Source organism: Osmerus eperlanus, chromosome 10 (assembly GCF_963692335.1).
Source record: "Osmerus eperlanus chromosome 10, fOsmEpe2.1, whole genome shotgun sequence".
Taxonomy (NCBI): domain Eukaryota; kingdom Metazoa; phylum Chordata; class Actinopteri; order Osmeriformes; family Osmeridae; genus Osmerus; species Osmerus eperlanus.
The window spans coordinates 7,488,799-7,511,439 of NC_085027.1; the positions used below are offsets into that span (position 1 = coordinate 7,488,799).

General features: G+C 42.5%; 1 protein-coding gene across 2 annotated transcripts; it reads left to right on the forward strand.

Annotated features, from left to right (window-relative positions):
* Positions 1-123: 123 nt before the first annotated feature.
* fes (FES proto-oncogene, tyrosine kinase) lies at positions 124-12,248 on the forward strand. Of its 2 annotated transcripts, XM_062471205.1 has the most exons (19): positions 134-342; positions 1,078-1,324; positions 1,507-1,680; positions 1,922-2,018; positions 2,500-2,683; positions 3,019-3,156; positions 3,377-3,496; positions 3,681-3,803; positions 4,920-5,106; positions 5,808-5,888; positions 7,334-7,543; positions 7,781-7,903; positions 8,469-8,522; positions 8,711-8,829; positions 9,045-9,139; positions 9,291-9,414; positions 9,859-10,016; positions 10,752-10,874; positions 11,265-12,248. In XM_062471205.1, the coding sequence occupies exons 2-19, from the start codon at positions 1,100-1,102 to the stop codon at positions 11,405-11,407; spliced, it is 2,478 nt and encodes an 825-aa protein (XP_062327189.1). In that variant the 5' UTR covers positions 134-342; positions 1,078-1,099; the 3' UTR covers positions 11,408-12,248. The 2 variants fall into 2 exon arrangements, with proteins under 2 accessions (XP_062327190.1, XP_062327189.1); XM_062471206.1 differs by lacking the exons at positions 4,920-5,106; positions 5,808-5,888; positions 7,334-7,543; ... (6 more) ...; positions 10,752-10,874; positions 11,265-12,248 and adding an exon at positions 4,124-4,331 and having other exon boundaries at positions 124-342.
* Positions 12,249-22,641: the final 10,393 nt, after the last annotated feature.

Below are 22,641 nucleotides of genomic sequence, written 5' to 3' on the forward strand. Positions count from 1 at the left end.
ATTAACAAATGTTTACAATTAAATCACCCTGTTTGCTAATTATTACGTTACAGACGCATACGGCGTGTCAATTTGCTTTAATACCTACTATAATTAACGCAATCGCTATTCATGTACCTTACCGTGGGCTAGTGGCGACCCGTCCGAGGATCGGCGTTCTCGTTTCTCTGCAATGCAGAAGCAAGGTTGTTTCCTGGTTTTAAGATTGATGTTGGTTGTTGAAACGACCTGCGGTTTAGGTGAATGCATCTTAGACAAGTCAGCATCTCTAATAAATGTGTGAGTGTCAGGCTAAAACGTCGGATAAGAGAGAAGCGGACCGTTTGGTAGAGAATACGCGAGGTAAGGATCCTTCATCATTTGTCTGAACGATGTAAACATCCGTTTGTGAAACTTTCATGACCCGCTTGGTTGACCGTGCTTGTTAAATGAAGCTGACGTTGCCGGCTGAATTAACACAAGTATGTACGGTACGGTACAGTAGACCATAATGTATAACCTTTAAGAATATGTTGGAGGAGGGGGTGACAAGAAGACCAACTCAAAATTGTATTGCAGATAAAATATTTTTTTAAATAGATACTCCATACATACACCTACACCCTCTATTTAAAGAGAGAGTGTCATAGGCTTTAATACTTTGTCAAACTTTTTTATAGTATGGAATTTGGTTTAGGCAGTGACACAAATCTGATAACCAAAAACAGTTTGGAACTCTACAGTTCTAAACTGTAACAGGAAGTTTTGTCTCATAAATTATCAACTTTCTCCATTTTAAATTAACCGATAGGAAGTGAAACAAACTTTGTGTACACACTTTTAAATATAGAATGTATTGTAGTGTTCTGGCCATTATTGAACTAAAGTTCAAAGCCATCTGTTTACCTCAGTATTTAGCAGGCCAGCCAACAAACCTCAAACCTGAAGCCATCATTGTGCATTTGAGTAAAGCTATTCTTTTTTACCCCATCATTCCTCTAGGACTGCAATAGTACAATATGATGTTTTGTGTATCAAGACACCATAATGAAATATTTACATTGTCAATTTGAATGGTGTGTGTGTTTTTTTTTATAGCTGTGTGGGTTATCACATCGAGATGGGTTTTGGGGAGGACCTGTGGTGCCCACAGGCGCACGCCTCCCTCATGAGGCTGCAGGACTCGGAGCTGCGTCTCATGGAGGTCATGAAGAAGTGGATGAGCCAGCGGGCCAAGAGCGAGCGGGAGTTCTCGGCCCAGCTGCACCAGATGGCGTCTATGGTGGAGAGGCTGGACGGGCCCCAGCCGGGCGGGGGGCTCGACTACATCAGCCAGCTCAACAAGGTGAGCTCACTGGCTGCTTCCTTGCTGCTTATGGCTGCTTACTAACTGCTTACTAGCTGCTAACTGGCTGTTTACTGGCTGAGCCCATCTAGTGTCGGGATACCTGCTGTGCATCATTGCTTATGTTAATGGTTGTTAAATTGATAGTAGGTAGTGAGTCTTTCCCTTCCCACCCTCCCCAGTCGTGGGGTGTGCTGGTGTCTCAGACAGAGGGTCTGAGCCGAGTGATGCGTCGGCGGTCGGAGGACTTGTTGACTGGGCCCGTCAGCAAGCTGACCCTGCTCATCAGAGACAAGCAGCAGCTCAGGAAGACCTACGGAGAGCAGTGGAGCCAGCTCAGCCTGGAGCTAAGCAGGGTCTGTCTCCCTCCCTCTCTCTCTCTCTCTCTCTCTCTCTCCCTCCCCCTCTCTCTATCTCGCTATCTCTCTCTCTCACACAGACACACACAACTACAAAAACCGCCACACACACAGACACTGAGTTCTGTGTATGTGTTGTGAGTGTGTTTGTTTTCCTCTGAAGTGAGGTGGTGGTGTTAACAGCTATTGTGTGTGTGTGTGTGTGTGTGTGGGGGGGGGGGGGGGGGGGGGGGTGCAGGTGACCCAGACAGACCTGGAGCGACTGAAGGCTAGCTACAGGCAGGCTGGGAGGGAAGCTGCCCAGGCCAAGAAGAAACACCAGGAGGCCAGTAAAGGTGCCCACTATCACATACACCACACCACACACCTCACACACATTAAAAACATCACACATTTCACACACTTCACACATCCTGTACACATACACCAACACACACACACAAATGTAGCTGATGTAGCTGTAGAGTTTGGATTATTTTCAGTTGCAGGCAGGGCTACATGTCTAAATAGAGTCAGCTACACACACACACACACACACACACATAACCACTCTTATTCTCACTCTGACTGTCCCACACTGGGAAGTGGAACATCATCTCTCTGCTTAGCTTCACTTTAGAGAAACATTACTTCCTATTCCAGAACAACACAGAAATGGGTCCACTAAATTCAATCAGATAAATCAGTCCACTTCTATGTACACATCCTCTTTTTGTGTTTCTTCTTGGTGTGTTCCTCCCTGATGTTTTATTTGTGTGTGTGTCTCCATTCTGTGTGTGTGTGTGTGTGTGTGGGTTTGTGTATCCTATCGACTAGATAAAGACCGTGAGAAGGCTCGGGAGCGCTACGTCAAGGCTACCCTGCGTCTCCACGAGGTCCACAATGAGTATGTGCTGTCTGTAAGAGCTGCCCAGGTGTATCATCAACACCACTACAGCCAGACCCAGCCAGCCCTGCTCAGCGCACTGCAAAACCTGCAACAGGAGATGGTGCTTGTTCTGTGAGTGTGTGGGTGTGTGTACAAGAGAAAGAGTAGGAGAGAGACAGAGGAGTAGGAGAGAGACAGAGGAGAGGAGAGGAGGAGAGAGGGCAGAAGTGAATAAATGCACGAGACAGGAAGAGAGATGATAAAAATGAAAGACATTCCAAAGAGAAAGAGACTTAAAGAGAGAGTGCACGTGAGGACATGAGTGTCAAAGACTGGAGTTTGCGTAATCGTAAAAAACACTGTTCCTCTCAGTGCTGGTGTTGTCACTTCCTCCCAGCTGTGCTGGAAGTTTGCTGGTGTAACAATGTTAATTCCCACAACCAACTTTCTTCTGACTTCTGACCCAGGAAGGAGATCCTGCAGGAGTACTTTGACATGTCCAGCCTGCTCCACCAGGAGGTGTTGTCCATCCATAGGGAGATGTCCACGGCCCTGAAGGCTATTGAGCCTGAGAAGGAGTATGAGAGCTTCATTCAGCAGAATAGGTCACTAGTCACCACCAACCATCCTTCTACCCACTGTCTACCATCCTGCTGGTCAACACTGGAGTACAGATATGTTGCGTGTGTGTGTTATGTTGTGTGTATACATGCATGCATTTATGTTTACATGTGTGAATGTGTGAATGTGTGAATGTGTGTGTGTGTGTGTGTGTGTGTGTGTGCGTGCGTGTGTGTGTGTGTGTGTGTGTGTGTGTGTGTGTAGGTCTGTTGGGGAGCTTCCAGTGTGTGTGGAGTTTGACTGTGGCCTGCTGGAGGACACAGACTGGCTGACTGCTGGAGAGCTGGAGATGAATGAGCTCACTGTAGAGGGGATCCAGCACAAGTCTGTCCAAACACACGTACACTTCAATCCACACAGTGACATGTCTGCACACACCACACGCACCATTCACACTACATGTCCATATCCACAGTCCATAACTCAGACTGACTGATAGTGGTACTTGGCTTTTATACTATGGGACTTTACCATTCTTTAACCTCCCTCCCTCCCCTCCCTCCCTCAGGCTGACTGCGGTGGAGGAGGAGCTGCTGTCCCTGGCTGGCTCTGTGGGCTGCCAGCAGGCCTATGTGAACCAGCTAGAGCTGGAGCTGGAGGCTGATGAGGAGGACATCAGGAAGGGACAGAGGTGACCAAGCAACACAACAAGACATCAACGCAACAACACGGCATCACAACACAACACATTACAGCAATGTAACAACGCAGCATACCATCACAACAATATCACAACACAGCCTCGCATCACAACAACACAGCATGTTAACACAACACACTAAAACAATATAACAGCACAACATACCATCACAACACAATAACACATAATCACAACAATACAACACAACACAAAATCACACCACACAACAACACAATACATACCGTACACAACAATACCATACTCCCCAACACAGATACAACACAACTCAATACAGTTCCAACCCCACATAGATACAAGTCTTGGAAAGTCATGGAAGGACACACACAGCACAGACTGTAAATAAACGTCACCAAACTGCAAGTCGTTATGTGTGTACATCTCACCTGTAGTAAAGGGTCTTAGGAGGACGGTGAACTGAATCTGAGATAAGTAGCTGTGTGTTGTAAGTGTTGTGTGTGTGGTGGGGGTGCTTTCTCTTCTTATTTGTCTGGATTTCCATGGCTGTCTGGTGTCATTAGGACCTTCTCCAGTCGGCAGGGGGGTTCTGAGCTCATTAGTTAGCTCATGCAGCCTAGAATGAGCTGCTGGAGGATGGCGGTGGAGTTGGTGGGGAGGGGGGTGGAGGTTGTGGAAGTGGGGGGGGGGGGGGGGTGGCCAGATGGAGCAGGGCTTCTCAGTGTTGACGTGGGAACTGCAGAACACTGAGTTTGATGAAACACTCTGGGTATCAGCACTGACTTGGTAGGGAGTGGCTACCTGTGCTCATTCAGACTCTCTTTAACACCTGTGGTTCACTATTGTTTAGTGTTGTGGGGCAGCGTTCAACTGAGAGAGCCCCTCATGTTTTTGTAGGATGTTGTGTAATGATAACTCATCTGCCAATAAGAATGTCACGCTTAATGTGTTGAAATTGAGGTCATATTGTACATTAATTAGGAAAGAACAGGAACACATCAATGTGCTTCTCAATGTCTCACTTTCAGACTGTTCTTTGTGAATGGCGAGTCAGTTCTGTGAAAAATAACTAGGGGATTGTATCATCTATGAAGTACAACATTAGCTGTCTCTCTGTCTCTTTGGCTTCAGAGTGTACCAGTTCAGTAAGAGACATGCACTGGAGGAGAGTCGCCAGCAGGTGGCACTGTCCCTGGGAATGCGAGCCAGACTGGAGGCCCAGAGGATAATGCTGAAGGGGAAGCTGGAGTGGCTGGGGGCCCGAGATGCCCCACCTGCCCATGGCATGGTGGAGGACAGGGCCTCCCTCTCCCCCAGTGTAAGAACCTCCCTCTTTATCTTTTCTTTTCATGTTTCTCATGTGACCTCTCTTTCGCTATTTGCTCTGGATAAGTGTCTGCTAAATGACTAAATGTAATGTATTAGTCATTATATCTACACTTTGGGATCGTGACCCTGTCTTGTGTTGACTGATACTCTCTGTCTCTTACAATGTTTTATAATCCCACAGTAGTGTTGTCAGCTGCATGTGTGGTAGGACAGGTGTTCTGTCACATCCAGGGTCATGTGACAGAACAAGACTCACTGAACCAGTCAGTGTTCTTCATCTCAGAGATAACCCTCACCTGGAGCTTCACGCTGACACGCGTCTCCATGGTTGCCTGGTTTTGCATGCTGTTCCGAAGGAATTTCGGAGAGATCGTTTAATCAGTTGTTCTCGTGACACGAGGCCTTGCACAGTGTGGCGGCAGTGGGGAGGATGTAGAAACCCTCACCTGACCTACCCAGTGACTAAACTTAAACGTGATCTCCTTCTCTGTCAGCTGACTTTTGTCCTTCTGCAGTGCCTCGTGACAGACGGGCATCCCGGAGGAAGTGCTTTTAAATGAATAAAATGTCAATTATGCCAAGCACAAATTGCAAGAACCTGGAAGTACCTGTATTTAACATGTTTGTCGTGGATGTGTTTGAGACGTGAAGAGTGTAAACGTGGTGTTCCTGTGGTGCTGTGTGTTCCAGGAGAAGGATGGATCCAAGGTTTCCATCAGCATGGATGGGATCATGAACCACCTCAGTAACATGTTCAAACCCAAATACATGGTCAGTCCTGCCACACACACACAATAGCATACACCTCACACACACCTCACACCACACACAACACACGCACACACTGACAGTGGAGACACATACACTTCAACATACTCACAATGCACAGTGCCCTCGCCGTAGCAGACTCTTGGACGTGTGTTCTCTGAGGCTCAGCGCTGGTACCACACAGTGGTAGGAAGAACTAATGGGGTGGAAAATGTGTAGAACATTCTGGTAGACCGTAATTAAAAGACTGGTAATTACTCCTACATAAGTATATAGCACCTTGTGGTAAAACATCTGAACTTGAACTAGACTTGGTGTAGCTAGCTTGCCAGCTCAATCAGCAATTCCACCACAGGGATGCACAGAGACTCATTTACTGTGTGTCAGGCTCTTGTATCCAAAGTTAACTTCATAAACTAGCATGCCTAATCTTCTGATCTGAGTAACGTTACGAATGCCACTTCACCTCCCAGGCATTTGAAAGTGAAGAGGCGTCATGTTGTCTGCGCCAGTGAAGGGTGCTGTCGGATGGCTGTCACGGCGGTCCCCTTAGAGACTGCACCCTACAGCACAGTTGCTGTCATGTCAATAGATCTGTCCTCCTGATAGTGCGTTTGTAGTTGTGCTAAAGTGGTACCGTAGTTAATCAACTCTGTATGATAATTGTGTTACTCTTACCCCAGATTTAGGGTGGTTCTAATTGCTACATTGTAAGGTCTTACTCTAATCAGCACAGTGAAAGGAGTCTGTTGGCCCTCATCAATGGTGTTTTCCTTCCTGATAGGTGAATCTGATCTAGTGATAGAGGAACACATGTCAAAGTTTCACCGCGTGACTGAATAGAACGGAGCCAAACTTCACTTTATAAGTAACGCAAAGATAACATTAACACCCGTACTGTCAGGACAGGAGAGGGACTCAAAAGGGGGAATCCAAAAACAGGTAGGCAAAAATAGAAAACAAAGAACAGGCTCTGGCAACAGCCAAAACAAGGAACAGAGAGAAAGACGAGGCAGTACGGCACAGAACGACCGCAGCAGAGGGTGGGAAACAGACCCGGATGGGATGCACATGGAACCTGTCGATGTAGAAGCAGAAGCACACAGACAATTTAGACAGAAGTACTGACACATACAAAACCATGAACCTTTGGATCAAATAGTTCCACCTGTGATGTGTGTGTGTGTGTTAAACAACACACACACAGGTCGCCCTCTGGGTGACCTGTTACACAATACCTCACCCCCCCCCCCCCCCCAAAACCTGTAATACCCAACAGTCTGGTCTGTGTGTGTGTACGTGTATCCATGCACGTTAGTGTGCTTCACTAAAGTATGTATGTACGTGTGTGCATGCATGCATGCATGCATGCACGAGTGCGTCACTGAAGTAGCATCCCTTTTCTAGTTTTTGGTTTCCTAACAATACTTTGTGTGTGTGCTGCTCAGGTGCCGCCCGCGGTCGTGGCGGTGCCGGAGGTGGAGCGGCCTCTGGCCCAGCAGGCCTGGTACCACGGCGCTGTCCCCAGGCTGGAGGTGCAGCAGCTGCTGCACAGCGACGGGGACTTCCTGGTCCGTCAGAGCCAGGGCAAGCAGGAGTACGTCCTCTCAGTCCACTGGAAGGGATCCTGCAGACACTTCCTCATCCAGAAGTCTGAAGTGAGTGAGCGTGTGGGTGGGTGTGTTGGGGTGTGTGAGAGGGAGAGAGAAAGAGGGGGAGAGAGGGAGGGAGAGAGTAGGTTGGTGGGGTTGTGTTTGTGTCTGGGTGAGGTGAGGGGGGAGGGGGGGTTGTGTGTATGTGGGTGGGGGGTTCTATAACTATACAGAACATTAAGTATCAGTGGGTGATCACTAATTACAAAACTGATATTTATATGTGTGCGTGTGTCTGTGTAGAATATATACCGTCTGGATGGAGAGGGTTTTCTAAATGTCCCTCTGCTGATGCACCATCTGGTGTCCTCCAATCAACCAATCACCAAGAGGAGTGACATCATCCTGAGGAGACCTATCCTAAAGGTAACACACACACACACACACTCATAAGCACACACACGCTCAAGGATGTGTAGTTATGTCGTCTTGACGGGTGTGTGAGTATGAGTGTGCGTATGCCAGGCCAGCTGCCTCTGTGTTCCGTGCTCACTTAGGATCTATTTGATTTTAATGAGATCCCAAGTTGCTCACACTCTCACCTCCTAACACTGGAAAACCACACAAATGCCCACACTACTCAGTCTTGCCTCAAATGTCCTCTAGGGTGGCATATACTATTATGCTGTCAAATGACCACAAAACTCCCCGTATCCCTCTCTCTCTTCCCCCTCTCACTTTCTTTATCTCTCACGCGCACACACACACACATACCTCTGTGTGGCAGGTTGTTGCAAGTGGCTTGAAGGACCATGCAGTGTTAGATCACACATGCAGCCCTTGTCTGACTGGCCACCATCACACTCATTGTCTCAGGTCAAAGAGAGTAACTACTTTGATGACATCTCCTCTTGCTTTCTTTCTCTCTATCTCTCTCTCTCTCTCTCTCTCTCTCTCTCTCTCTCTCTGCCTCCCACTCTCCTATCTGTAGGACAAGTGGGTTCTGGAACATGATGATGTAATCCTGGGTCAAAGTATTGGCCGGGTGGGTTTAACTCTTTGCTAGCTGGAATGTAGCAATATAATACCTAGAGTACACATACACATCAATCAAGTTAACCATGTTGCATTCAAATAATAGTGTGTGTGTACTGGGTCGTGCAGACTGCTTGGTATGATAAAGTAATTAAGCTTGTTTTTCAAGCATGATGTTCTGGTGTTGTGTGTTGCCAGGGTAACTTTGGAGAAGTGTACAGTGGCCGTCTACGTTGTGATAACACCCCTGTGGCTGTGAAAGCCTGCAGGGAGAACCTAGCCCCAGAACACAAGAATAAGTTCCTAATGGAGGCTCGGTTAGTCACAGACGCTGACACACACACACATACAACCACACACATGCATGCGTACACAGAAATGTTAACTGTCATGTTGTTCAACTGTCAACTGGAAACACTAATAGGATTTTTGTACATGTCAGGATGCAGTTCTCTCTTTTTCATCTCACTTGTTTCCTCTCCCTCCCTCCCTCCCTCTCTTCCTCCCTCCATCCTTTCACTCTGACCTCCAGGATCCTGAAGCAGTATGATCATCCCAACATTGTGAAGCTAATTGGTGTGTGCACACAGAATCAGCCCATCTACATCATCATGGAGCTGGTCCAGGGTCAGTGTCAGCTCTGGAAACCACAAACACAGCAGTAGCCAGTCGCTGCACCCTCTAAATCCCTCATTAACCTTGTGTCTGTGTCGTGTGTCTTGTGTGTGTGTCATGTGTGTGTCTGCGTTGTGTGTGTCGTGTGTGTGTTTGTTGGCAGGGGGAGACTTTCTGTCCTTCTTGCGCAGTGAAGGTCAAAATCTGAAGTCAAAAATGCTGGTTAAGATGGCGGAGAATGTGGCCGCAGGCATGGAGTACCTGGAGAGCAAAAAGTGCATCCATCGGTGAGAAAGAGCTGAATGAATTAATCAATAAATCAATTAGTCTGTCCATCAGTGAATTAATCCTTGAACGAACGAATGAATGAATAAGTTATGTTTAACATCCTAAACGACCTAGAACTCAATAGTTGTTTTAAAATGTTTTGCTTTCATTTTTTCTTCCAGTGAGATGAGTGCTTCCTCTGAGCATGCATACATTACAGCCAGGCAAAGCTGCCAGAGTTACACATTATAGATAAAGCAGCTTCATTCTTTCAAAGGGGCTCATAATTTAATAATGTTCCTCTCCACAAATTAATTTGAAACTCTAACTGCTATTTGTGTTCCTCTCTCATTCCCTGTTTGTGTACCTGTCTCTGCAACACTCACCCTCTCTGCTCCTCCTCACATGTCTTCGCTCACTACACCGGCTCCTATATATCTATCTCTCTCTAACTCTATCCACAGTGACCTGGCGGCGAGGAACTGTCTGGTGGGCGAGAAGAGCCTGGTGAAGATCAGTGACTTTGGGATGTCGAGGGAGGAGGAGGACGGGGTGTACTCCTCCACTGGGGGTCTCAGGCAGATCCCCATCAAGTGGACGGCCCCAGAGGCCCTCAACTATGGTAGGAGCTGTTTGTCAGCGAGACTCTGCACCACGCACGGCTGGCTCTTCCTTCCTGTCTCTCAATCCCTGTCTTTCTCTCCGTCTCTATCTTGTGTTTCATGCTTTTCCTCCATAACCTTTTTGCTCTCTCTCCTTCTCTCTCCTCCCTTTTTTACACCCTCCATTCCTCTCTATTTTCCTCCACTCATCCATCACCTTAGCATTGTTTCCTCCTTCCTACATTCCTGCCCTCTCCCATGCTCATCAATATATATCTGTCTCCACTCACCTTGAGTTACAGCTAACTCAGGGACTGTACCCACAGTGCAATGTACCCACTCAGAGCTGGAACTCAATAGTTCCACTGCCGAGTTATCAGCCAGCTGTAGGTGTGTGTGTGTGTGTGTGTGTGTGTGTGTGTGTGTGTGTGTGTCAGTCAGGCAGACAGACAGCTTTCCGTGGGTGTACTGTGGGAGTGTATGGGAAGATCTAACTCTTACTCACAGAGCTATCTGATGGGTTGTGATGCAACACACAGGAATGCAGCCCGAATAGATGTCTAAACAACTAAGAGTAGCCACTATACTAAGAGCAGACATCCCAAACATCCACAGAAAGGTCTGTCTCTGTAGCTTTGGGATGTGGACAAGAGGGGGATATTGACATGAGCTTTCATAAAGGCTTAATGGTTTTTCAAGTATCATGGTCATGGATGAGTATATATGTCAATGCTGCCCCCTGGCTGTGCTTCCAGGGCACTACACCTCGCAGAGCGATGTGTGGAGTTTCGGGGTTCTCCTATGGGAGACCTTCTCCAGAGGAATGGTTCCCTACACCAGCATGACCAACCAGCAGACGAGGGATGAAGTGGATAAAGGTGTGTGTGTTTGGCAGTGTGTGGGTTTGTGGCAGTGTGTGGGTTTTTGTGTGTGTGTTTCAGAGCTGGAACTCAACAGTTCCCCTTCCCAGTGATCAGCTGTGTGTGTGTGTGTGTGTGTGTGTGTGTGTGTGTGTGTGTGTGTGTGTGTGTGTGTGTGTGTGTGTGTGTGTGTGTGTGTGTGTGTGTGTGTGTGTGTACATGTATGTGTGTGTGTGTGGGGGGTGTCTTTGATATATAATACCTACGGCTGGAGACAACTATTCAATTTGATTTACATTCTGTGAAATTGTTACCTTTTGAGTATTACTACTATTATTATTTTACCTGTTTTTTTTTACTTTCTTTAAAATAGTGAAGTACCCCTTTAAAGTTGTCTTTGTTTCTTAGGATACCAGATGCCCATACCTCATGGTTGCCCCCCTGACATATACAGCTTGATGAAGGAGTGTTGGCAGTACACACCTCAAACACGCCCGTCCTTCGGCCAGCTCAGGTCCCAGCTCAACACCTTGTGCAACACTGTGACCTAGCCTAAGTGCCATCATTCATGTATTTGACTACTTTTTACATACATTTGTAGAATCAATGCGCAGCACCACATCCTCAGTTCCACTTCTACAAACTAGATAATGCATTCAAAAGTACCATCAATCAGTTGTAGGGCTGTATTGGCAGAGACCTGAATGATGCAGCCCCTTTGTCACTGGTCACAGACTCTCACCTCGGACCGTCGTTGATTTGCACAAAAGGGACTGTAATGTTAAAATGACAATCACACTTCAATGACACACTTTACACCTCTGAAATGTTGGTCTCAACAGTTGAACAGGAAGGTGAACCGAGGAAGACTCTGAAATTATCATTAAAAGTTGTGTTCATGAAAATAGAGTTCTAAACAGCTTTTAATGTCATGTTTGATATGATTTTGTTTCTTATTTTATGTATTACATTCTAGGAATACTTTTAATGTTGTAACATGTATATTTACAGAGTTTGTGCATGCAGTAGTCAAACATGTGTTTACATATTCCCTTGTCTTGCGAAGGCATCAGACTTGGTCTACTGCAGCCTTGAGTAATGATGAGTGATGGTCCAATTTGAATTTGTATGTGACAACCTTTCTTTCATATGACCGGTGTCCCCAGTTTTAGTATGCAGGTTTTGGTGTATATATGGAAAACATTTACCAATCACTTTGAGTTCTTGTTTACTATACAAGCTCTGGTGCACTAGGCGCCTAGTTTCATTATGAATACCTTTTGATTACCTACGATTGCTCTGAAGGTATGTTTTGTATTTGATTATGTTTCATTATAATTGTATTGATTATCTTACTATTTAGATAATAAACTATCATTCTGCATTTACAGTTACTGGTTATCCTTGTATCTATCTATCACACTACGGCGGTGAAAACCTTGATCTAGTCTGGTTGATACAGCTAATACTGGTTTTTAGACATCCACTTTCAAAATCACTTTTTTAAGTTTTAACTTAACGAGTCAATCTCCCTGAACATCTAACCGAATTGTTTCACAGCCGGGGACAAACACAAGTGTCTCCGGCCTTACAATTTGCCTTACACAGTCATGTAATTGATGTTGATTCATGAGGCACACTTACAAATTAAATCATTTCAAGTGTGTCATCATAGATGAAATGGCATGATAAAAGACATGAAATACAAGGGACAGTAAATCAAATATAATCAATCTAAGTCTGTTCCAAAGAATACATATATGGATAATTGATATACTGTACCTGGATGATTTGCCTAACATAATCATACAAATATTTATATCATTAGAAAGCCCTACTTATTGTCTTCGGTATAAACAGTTAAGGTCTGTTATTTGAAAAACTATGCATATTCAGGCAGGAAAGTGTTAAATAGTGTCAAAAATTGACGTGGTGAGAAACAGTTCTGTCAGTGCATGACGTCACAATGGAATTTGACTTGAACATTCTGAACCATTGAAACCCATTCATTTTTTTTAGCACTTTAATATCTTAAAAACTTTAAAAGTTATCAATGAGAAAAGTAATAGCACACTAGAGCAGTTCAGACTTTATCAAATGAAGTTTGAACGGTGTTTCTAGCTTAAACGGTGTGAAGGAGTAGGCGACGGAAAAAAGTGGGAGGAAAATTTTAAAAAATAAAAATAATAATAATAAGTATGCAGAATAACATTAGTATTTTTGCTTGCAACAAACACACACAAAAAATAAAATAAGTATGCAGAATAACAATAGTGTTTTTGCTTGCAGCAAACACACTAATAATATATATGTGAGAGAACAATGGTTGTGCTCGCCGAAGGCGTGAGCACACCCAATTAAGAGATTTGATGTACAGTACAGAATCAACAATATTTCAAGTTTGTACATACAGGCAATATGACACAGGTACAGTATATCAATTATCCATATATGTATTCTTTGGAACAGACTAATATTTAGATTGATTATATTTGATTTACTGTCCCTTGTCTTTCATGTAAAAAATGTACATATTAAGACATGACAGCTTAAAAAGACCTAGACCAGCTGTGACGCCTGCATACTAAAAGCAACGGTCGGGGAGGTGTGCAGCATAGGCTATCTGCTGGTTACTTGTTGAATAACTGCTGTGAAATAGTAATTAATAAACGCACCGATAAATGTTCAATATGATCTGCTGTTTTTACATCACCCACCTGTCATTTCTGAACCCAGTGTATGGTCGAGGGTTAAAAAAACAGGTGGATATGAGAGTTAGCCATAGCCTAGGACTACGCATGCAGTGTCAGATCCACAACCGAGTTATCTCAACTGATGTATATTTATTGTTCAGGTGGATCCCTTGCCTGTTGCGCAAATTAATTTCAGTAACCTAAGAAAGGACACATCGCCACTGATGCTAGGCATGAATGGAAATTCCCTTCCATGACAATTTATACTCCCCAAACCACCTTTTTAAAGCACTCCCAGATAGCAAACTTCATTGAAACTACGCTGAATCAACATCCGCTTTCAAAGCTAATTTCATTGAAACAACGTCAGACCCTGATGTTGACCAATCATCATTTTGCACCCTTATTTAATATTGAATATTGAACAATGTTGAAAAACCAACGCGATTCTAACGGTATTTCCACCAATATTACTATTGAAACAGCGTTGAAAGATCAACAATTATTCTTTACAGCAGCAACCCACTCGTCCCGTTTTTATAGGAAATTTAAACTTGTTGACAACTTGTTCTTCCCAAATCTCAACGAACAGCCAAACACAGCAAAAAAAATTGGCACAGTTAATTGCTAACTTTATGCTTCTAAAATGACTTCCATCAAAACAACCATTCGCGCGTATGAAACCGGAAGTTTTCAAGGGCCAAACTTGACGAATTAGAATGTTCATCAAAAAAGGTCTATTCGAAATATAAAACGTTATGTCACAGTATTGTACTTTAATATGTAAATAGACACCTACAGCATATCTAAACATCCCTGCTTATAAATCCAATCCTAATATGTCTGAGTATGAATAGTCAATAATAATAAAGTGTAATCCATACACTTTCAAAATAGACAATGACTTTAATATGAATTCCCTTCTTTTAACGGCAGATACTCATCGTGGTGACCATCCTACATTGACCTGTGGTGAGTTCACACAAATGCTGCCATTAAATTTCTTTCTATGAAGACGACGATGACATTGAAATACATTTCCTTTTCTTAACAGTAGACACTCGCTCTCCAGGCAGATATTTCTTCTCAAAAACTGGTAAGTTAATTTTTTGAGGGTTTATTTATTTTTTCCTTAACATTATGTACAATGAGCTATTATGATTAATGTACAAAAATGTTGCAGACACATACAGCTCTGAAATTGTGTTGAAAATGTTGCACACACATTACTCTAAATGGGCGGTAATATTTCATTTGTGTACAGCTTTATGAACTAGATGTTCAACTATTTTTTTTTATGGTTCTGTCAACTAAATTACTTCATTTCTTTGGTAGGTCTGTCCTGGGAGAGAGGAAGCTGTGTGCCTTGGGTGTGTTGGTCTCACCCCCACCAAATTCTCAGTGTTGGTTTGAAAAAACCTCACCTTGAACTGAAATAAATCTCTCTTGGTTTGGGTTTTCTTTAAACCTCACCTTGCCAGAAATCCTTTCTTGAAATAAGAGAATTATAAATCAACTTCAAATACCAGAATTATAACAACAACTTGAAAGATCTGAATTACTACCCAACTTGAAATATCTGAATTACTACCCAACTTGAAGCGTCTGAATTATCATTGTTGGTTGAAGAAAAAATTCACTGTGTCCAACTGTAAGCATTTGGGTGATATTGTGTTAAACTACACACCCCACACAAGTTTAACAACCATCTTTGAATACTACTGATATATATTTGTATATGGCTGAATTCAAAACTCAAAAATTTCATATATATATATATATATATATATATACACACACAAACTTTATTACAGCAGGCTTGACAACTGTTTAAATTGTTTCTGTGAAATTCCCTGAAAGCATTTTTAGAAATCTCTGACCTTCATCTTTGAGTAAATTATTGTCTTTAGTTTTTTTGTGAATTATAGAATATTGGTTCTTTACTGTATTGCCGTAGTTGTACTAATACATCTGATTGTAACTCAAGTGTTTTGTTTTTGTAATCACTTATTGAAATATTTCACTGTCATTAAAAAGAAAACTGCTGGTTTACCATTTGTAATTAATCTCCTGTCTAAAAATGCAGAGGAAAGGAAAAAGATCTGCAGCCGCAAGATGTAGCGGTTGGTTTAAGGTATTTATGGTGTTGTTTTATGATACCTAACTAAGAGCAAGGGGGTCTTAGTTGGGTGTGGAGGTTGGGGGATTCTTGAGTTCCCGTGGCCTAAAGGGAGAAGTGTAGGGAGTCAGATGGCTGAGCGGTGAGGGAGTCGGGCTAGTTCGATTCCCGGGCGTGTCAATTGACGTTGTGTCCTTGGGTAAGGCACTTCACCCTACTTGCTTCGGGGGGAATGTCCCTGTACTTACTGTAAGTCGCTCTGGATAAGAGCGTCTGCTAAATGACTAAATGTAAACGTAGATGAACTGATTAAGCTGCTCTGACCCTTCCTGTTGCATGGGTGGTGTTAATTATATACTTGTTTGAAGATGTCCACACAAAGGACAGTTGACCATTTGACTGGTGAACTCCTGTGGCTTTAGTATCTACTGGTTTGGGGAGAGACGCCACATCAAAGAACTGTTGGACAAATGGTATGGAGATGTATTGTTTCAAACTGTCACTGAGTTTAGTTAGCCAATCACAGAGTTTGCTACATTGATGGATTGACCATCAGAAGAACCATTTGATCTAAAGTTTATATAAGGCAGGGTTTTAGGGTTGTTCTTGATCACTCTTGCGAACGATCTGTGGCTAGCACCTCCTTCGTTATGACGGATCACAAAGTACTTTGTTAATTCTTAATTTGTACAAGCTAAATAAATTATATTGAAACCGCCATCTCTTGACTATTCAAATCTACACAGTGCCACTAGAATTCTACCACAGCAGCCATGTACAGAGAGGTTAAGAAAAAGCTGATGAAAGAGGGAAAACTTGTATCTAATTATTTGGCATTTGATGAACTTCCATGCAGAGTAACAACTGATGGACATCAGTACATTGTATTAAAATCACCTGTTATGAATGGTTACATGAGAGCTTCTGCCCCGAGTAAAGAGATGGAGGAGTGGTACCTTGGCTTCAAACACCATTGCTCTGTTCAGAGACAGCTCTGGAAGGTATGGAATCTTTGATCCTCACTCAAGAACGCCTGAGGGGTTTGCATGTCTGAATGGTACGGCCATAATGCTCACTTTCAAACATTTAGGTGAAATGATCGATAGGATCCACACAATGTTTTCAGATGTGTCTGATGTCAGCAGCTATGATTTCATGCCACTTTCCTTCCAGAGCGTAATAAGCTACGCAAATGACAACCAAGACATACACATATCCAATCCTCAGAGTCCTGCGATTGAAGATACATCTAATCCTCAGGTGCTGTGCATCAACTGTGATGAACCTCCAACATTGAACCCCCTCAAGAAATTGAGCAAAGAGAAGAGAATTAAGACAATGAAAAAACAGAGAGAACAACAAAGAAATGAGTCAAGGAGGCAGAAATCTAGACAAAAATATGCAGATTCCGCATGTAAACAGCAGAATTTTTTTTTGAGTCTGCTAAATATAAAAACAAACTTCTACAAACAGAGTGAAAAAACAACAGTCAGTACTTCATAGATATTCACATGACATATACAATACCGTTCAAAACAGAAATCTCGTGCCACAGACCGCTATTGTCAAGATGAGGCATTCAGAAGGAAACAGAAATCTGGTGTCACAAACCGCTATAGTCAAGATGACGCATTCAGAAGGAAACTGAAATCTCGTGTCACAGACCGCTATAGTCAAGATGAGGCATTCATAAGGAAACTGAAATCTCGTGTCACAGACCGCTAGTCAAGATGAAGCATTCAGAAGGAAACCGAAATCCTATATCACATCTCGATATGCAAATGACATGCAATACAGAGAAAAACAAAAACTTTACATTCTTAACCGGTACAGAAAAGACACACATTTCAAACACAATCACGTTAAACGTTGCACACTTCGTTCCAATTACAGATATGTTAATGAACCATTTTATAGAATGTCGCAAAAAATGAGGTGTGCGGTACACATACGAAGAATATACCAAAGGCACGTACCCAGCTAACACAGTTTCGTTGCCCTTACGTTGCCGCAACGTCACTCGATGACCAAACATACGTTTCCGCAACGTCTTTGGCGACGTTGCGGGACCGTGCATCTGTGGGACGCCAGAACGTAACCGCAACGTAATCTTGTGACGTTGCCAGTCCGTAACCGCGACGTCGTGGCAACGTTATTTTTCCGACGTTGCCAGTCTGTAACCGCTACCTCCTAGCAACGTCATTTTCCGACGTTGCCAGTCCGTAACCGCGACCTCCTAGCAACGTAATTTTCCGACGTTGCCAGTCTGTAACCGCGACCTCCTAGCAACGTCATTTTCCGACGTTGCCAGTCCGTAACTGCAACGTTAACTAAGTAACCTATATTTCTCAATTCTACTGCTTATATTGGGGCGGTTCATATGCAGACCTCATTTGCCCAAAATGCTACTTGTTCTTGTATAATAGGCTACATGGTAGCCAACTTTAGGAGGTGTGTGTGATGTGTAGCCTACCTCCAGCTAATCATAAACAAGGCAGCATTTCCATGTAACATTGTCATTTTATTTCAAACAAAGTGCCAAACAGTGAATTAAAATCTTCTGCCAGTCCCCGCTACAGGTCCTGTCTGTTGGCCCTGACAATGAAGCACAAAATAAGTTAGTGTTCTATCAACATAATTGCACGTGTAAAAAGGCGCTATACAAGTCATAAAAAAATCACATCTAAAATAATATACATCATCAAAAAAACATGTGATTCTAGATTTGTGTCACATAGCCATGTGAAAGGTTGGATATGGAAGCTGCAATCATGATTCATTCACCTGGCTTGTTTTGAACGGGCTGCCGGGTTGTGTTTGAGTGTCATTGGGGTTTGATTTTCATTTGTCAGTTGTGGTTTGACCCACAACTGACAAATGAAAATCAAACCACAACTGACAAATGAAAATCAAACCCCAGTGGTTCAAGTGGAAGATAGGTTAATGCAAAAAGCTATCCTCCTTCAAGTTAAAGACACAAAATGGGAGAGATGGTGATGATTTTTTGTTTGTATGTGCAATATATGAGGCTTGTCTGCATGTTAGTTTTGACATGCTGATACTAACTACTGTGTTAATTATTTCAAAATTGTCGATTCATAAAATTGTTTTCTAAATGTAAACAAATAAAACCTGTTTTTGATGAGGTCACCGTCTGCTTTATACTTTTATCACTGTATTTGCTTGAATACTTTTAACGCTTTTAAACTTATGAAAGTAAATTAGATAGGCCTACTCTTTTCATCACTCCCTTTTCAACAGTAAGAAAATATTGAAATGGATATATAAATATGTTTCTATCTTGATGGCATTAAATGTTTTTTCTCAACATACTCTCATTGTTGATTGCACATAACTCTTTTAACAACTTTTAAAAACCTTCTTCACTATTCATTTTTTCAACAGCAAACACACACATTTTCTTCAGGAAATGTACCTTTCTAGTTATTATTATTATTTCTATTCTTTTCCCATCCCTAAGGATTCCTCAATATTTGCGCTACATACGCCAGTGTCAAGGTTTGTGTTGTTTGCGATTGCGTTGCTTGTACTTGTATTTAAGTTCCCCTGAAGTTTGGCTAGCAACAGCATAGGCTAGCTTGCTCGTAGCACAATTTACCGAGGTCAGCTTCTCCACAGTGCAGGGCTCTAGTCTAAGATCAAATGGTCGTATTTGGAATTGTTACTGACAATGATCGCTTCCAGCAAACTTCTTTTGAATTAGCCATTTCCCCCTAAATAAATGTCAAGCTTATTTACGTTTTTGGGGGGCATATTTTCAGTTAGCAGATGGTACTGTTTCAATCGCGATTCCATCTAATACTACCGGTGAAAACGTTTTTACTTAGAATAGCTTGTTTCAAAGGTTGTTCTTAATGAATGAATATCACTACTGTACAAGGGAAAAACTTAAGGTGACGTTTAAGTCATATAGGTTAGGTTCATTCTACATTTAGTCATTTAGCAGACGCCCGTATCCAGAGCGACATAAAGTAAGTACAGGGACATGCTACACTTCATTTTTGTATTTTGAATTGTACATGAGCAACAAACGTAGGCTATGCTTTTAAATCTATGCAATCTTCATAAATAATAAGTAGGCATTTTTATATAAAATATACTAATTACAGTTAATAAACGGACCCATCTGCAACCGATGCAAGCAAGCACACCCTACAATTTCCCCAGAAATTGTACCCTCTCCACTGTTTAGTGTTTTTTGTATTTTGGGACCTAATGTATTGTTTAAAAGGTGCTGAACACATGTTGTGAAATGTTACAACAATATTAAATATAATTAGATTTTAGTACCAAAATGAGTCTTTATTTACTGTAGTTTGTGCTCTTGTGTGCATATTATCATTATATTATTATATTATATTAGAAAGATTAACAAACTAGCAATCACCAACAAATCACTAGAAGTTTGTGGAAAGTTCTAGTTTGAATGTACCATAGACCTCCGTGCCCTCTGCAGCTCTGGCACACCTTCATATTGAGTGAGCTTCATTTATTGCTAAACAGAACCCTTCATTACGGTCTGGAATATCAGCTCAACCGCACCCACAGACATATCATTCTCAGACAGCAGCCATGTTGCGGCTTAGAGAATTAACAGAGGGCGGCTCTGGCACTTTTCTTGTCAATCACGAATGAGAGGAATGGGTCAAAAGGTGTTCACAGTGGAAGGAAATGCAACTTTCTCTGTGCATAAGCCTCACTGCCTTCTTCCAACAGCTTGTAACGTACAATATGTTCTCAATCAATACACTCTGAATATAGAAACCCACACCCTGTCAACGTGCCACTATCCAGTTCCCATGCAGAACACAGCCAGCTCCCCCAGGCGTTGATGCAGCAGAATTGGGTTCCTTGGGTTTCTATGTGGAGAGTCATTGGCAGGATCCTCTCCTGTTACCTAATGTTATCTCTAAATCACTTTAGACTGTCTATCAACTGTCTCTTTTCATTTGCCAAAATATCCACTAATCTGTATCCTATCTGACAGTCTACCTGGGTAGTATTGACTTCAGGCCAAGGTGTGTGGGAGTGTCACTCTTAAAGGCATGACAGTCTTGTGATGTGATCATGAGAGACACAAAGTGCTCTGATGTTGCTCAACTAGTCCAAGCTCAAAACCACCTAGCCAGTTAAGCATATTCTGTCTGCACTTTGTGTCAGCACGCCTGTGTCTGCCATGCTGGGTCTTCGTTGTGTCTGTGCCTGTGTCTGCGGTGTATCTGCCTGGGCTGTGTCTGTATGTAGTCTGTGTCTGTGCTGCTGTGTCTGTATTTGGTCAGTGCAGAAACAATTCTGCCTTCAGACTGATATTAAGTCAGTGACTATATCTGATATTCATAAATATACTGTATATGATAGTGTGACGGATGGGAATTAAATGTTTTTGTCATGTTAACCCTTTAAGTCATTTGTGGTAATATCTGGGCTGCCAACTTTTCAAAAAACCTTGAAGTGAGATTTGGTGGGGCCAACCAAAATGTTGCTGCGTACAATGCTCTACTTGGTTGGCGTTGCCTTCTCAGCGTAAGAAATACAAGGTGTGGCGTGAGAGCATGAACTGGTTGAAATGCGTGTGTCTCACGGCCAATGCGGGAGAGTTGGCAGCCCTGTAATATTATAGAATAATCTGAACAAAGTGAAGAGAGTAAGAAGATTACAGGAAAGCAGCAGTCCCAGTTTTCTGTGTAGCTATATATATATATACATTAAAGAATGTTGAAACAGAACTAGAGTGATAGCACAAATAGTTGTTGTTCAATATTTTGTGGCTTGTCATCCTTTTGATTGACAGGTCCTCATACCATCTCATCCAGCATCGCAGGAAGAATTCCCTGCTTGACCGTGGCGGAGGACGCAACAGTACCCAGTCCCTGGAATGTCTCCATCTGATAGCTATCTGGAGCCTCCATTCTATCTCTCTGTCACATGCTCCATACCTGGCGTTCAGATCATTCCTCAGATTACTTGCATGAAATGACAATTGTGTACTCTGTAAAGGCTACCAAGCACTTGTTGGTCAGGACAGTAGTTCTCCAATATCAATTCCAATGAGGTCTTATAGACGGGCATTGAATACCCTTCGATTGGCTGACATTGACAAGAATATATAAGACTATATCATATAACACAGTCCAGATGTCCATGTGAAACAGTGAAGGTGTATGTAGAATAAATATAAGTAACAACAAATATGAAAACATTTATAATAATGACAATACTTATGATTATTTATATAATGTATTATTAAATTAAATTGGATGTACTTTTTGATCCTGAAAGAAATTTCAGTGTTCATGTAAACTTAATGTGCACTTGATACTGCAGCAGTAATGATATATCCAAATGAATGATGCAAGATCATCAATGATGTTTGATTTCAGTTTTCTATAGCTGCATGTACCTTCATGCTCACGTGTCTACCGATGGAAGCAGTCATGAGGATAGAGGAGCACAAAGGGATGTGTCTGTCACATGTGTTCTTACCAGGTCCACACACATGCTCACAACGTTTTTCTAGTCGTGATCAAAGAATCATGCGTACTGATAATAAAGATATAAGAAATGTAATAAAATGTGTTTGTACTTTAGTGGTGGTTGAGAATTACTTAGATACTGCGTATTTGTGAAAAACCTGTTGCATTATGTGTATACCTCTCTATACCCTCGACCACACATACATCCTTCACTGATACATTTATTCTGGGTGCTTTAAAAGAAGCTGGCAAAGTTTGATTTATTAAAATAAATTAAATGGCTGAACCATCTCTCTAAATTAGGTAACAGCTTTTTATTGGTTCATCGGCATCCTGCTGGGTGGTTAGTGTATGGTACCATGTGAGATTAGAATATGACTGATCACCAGTCTGTTGTAGATTCATAGAAAAAATAAGTGTACAGTTCTAGCAGTATCTCAGTGGTCATACACATTTTTCATTATGTTTTACATGATCCC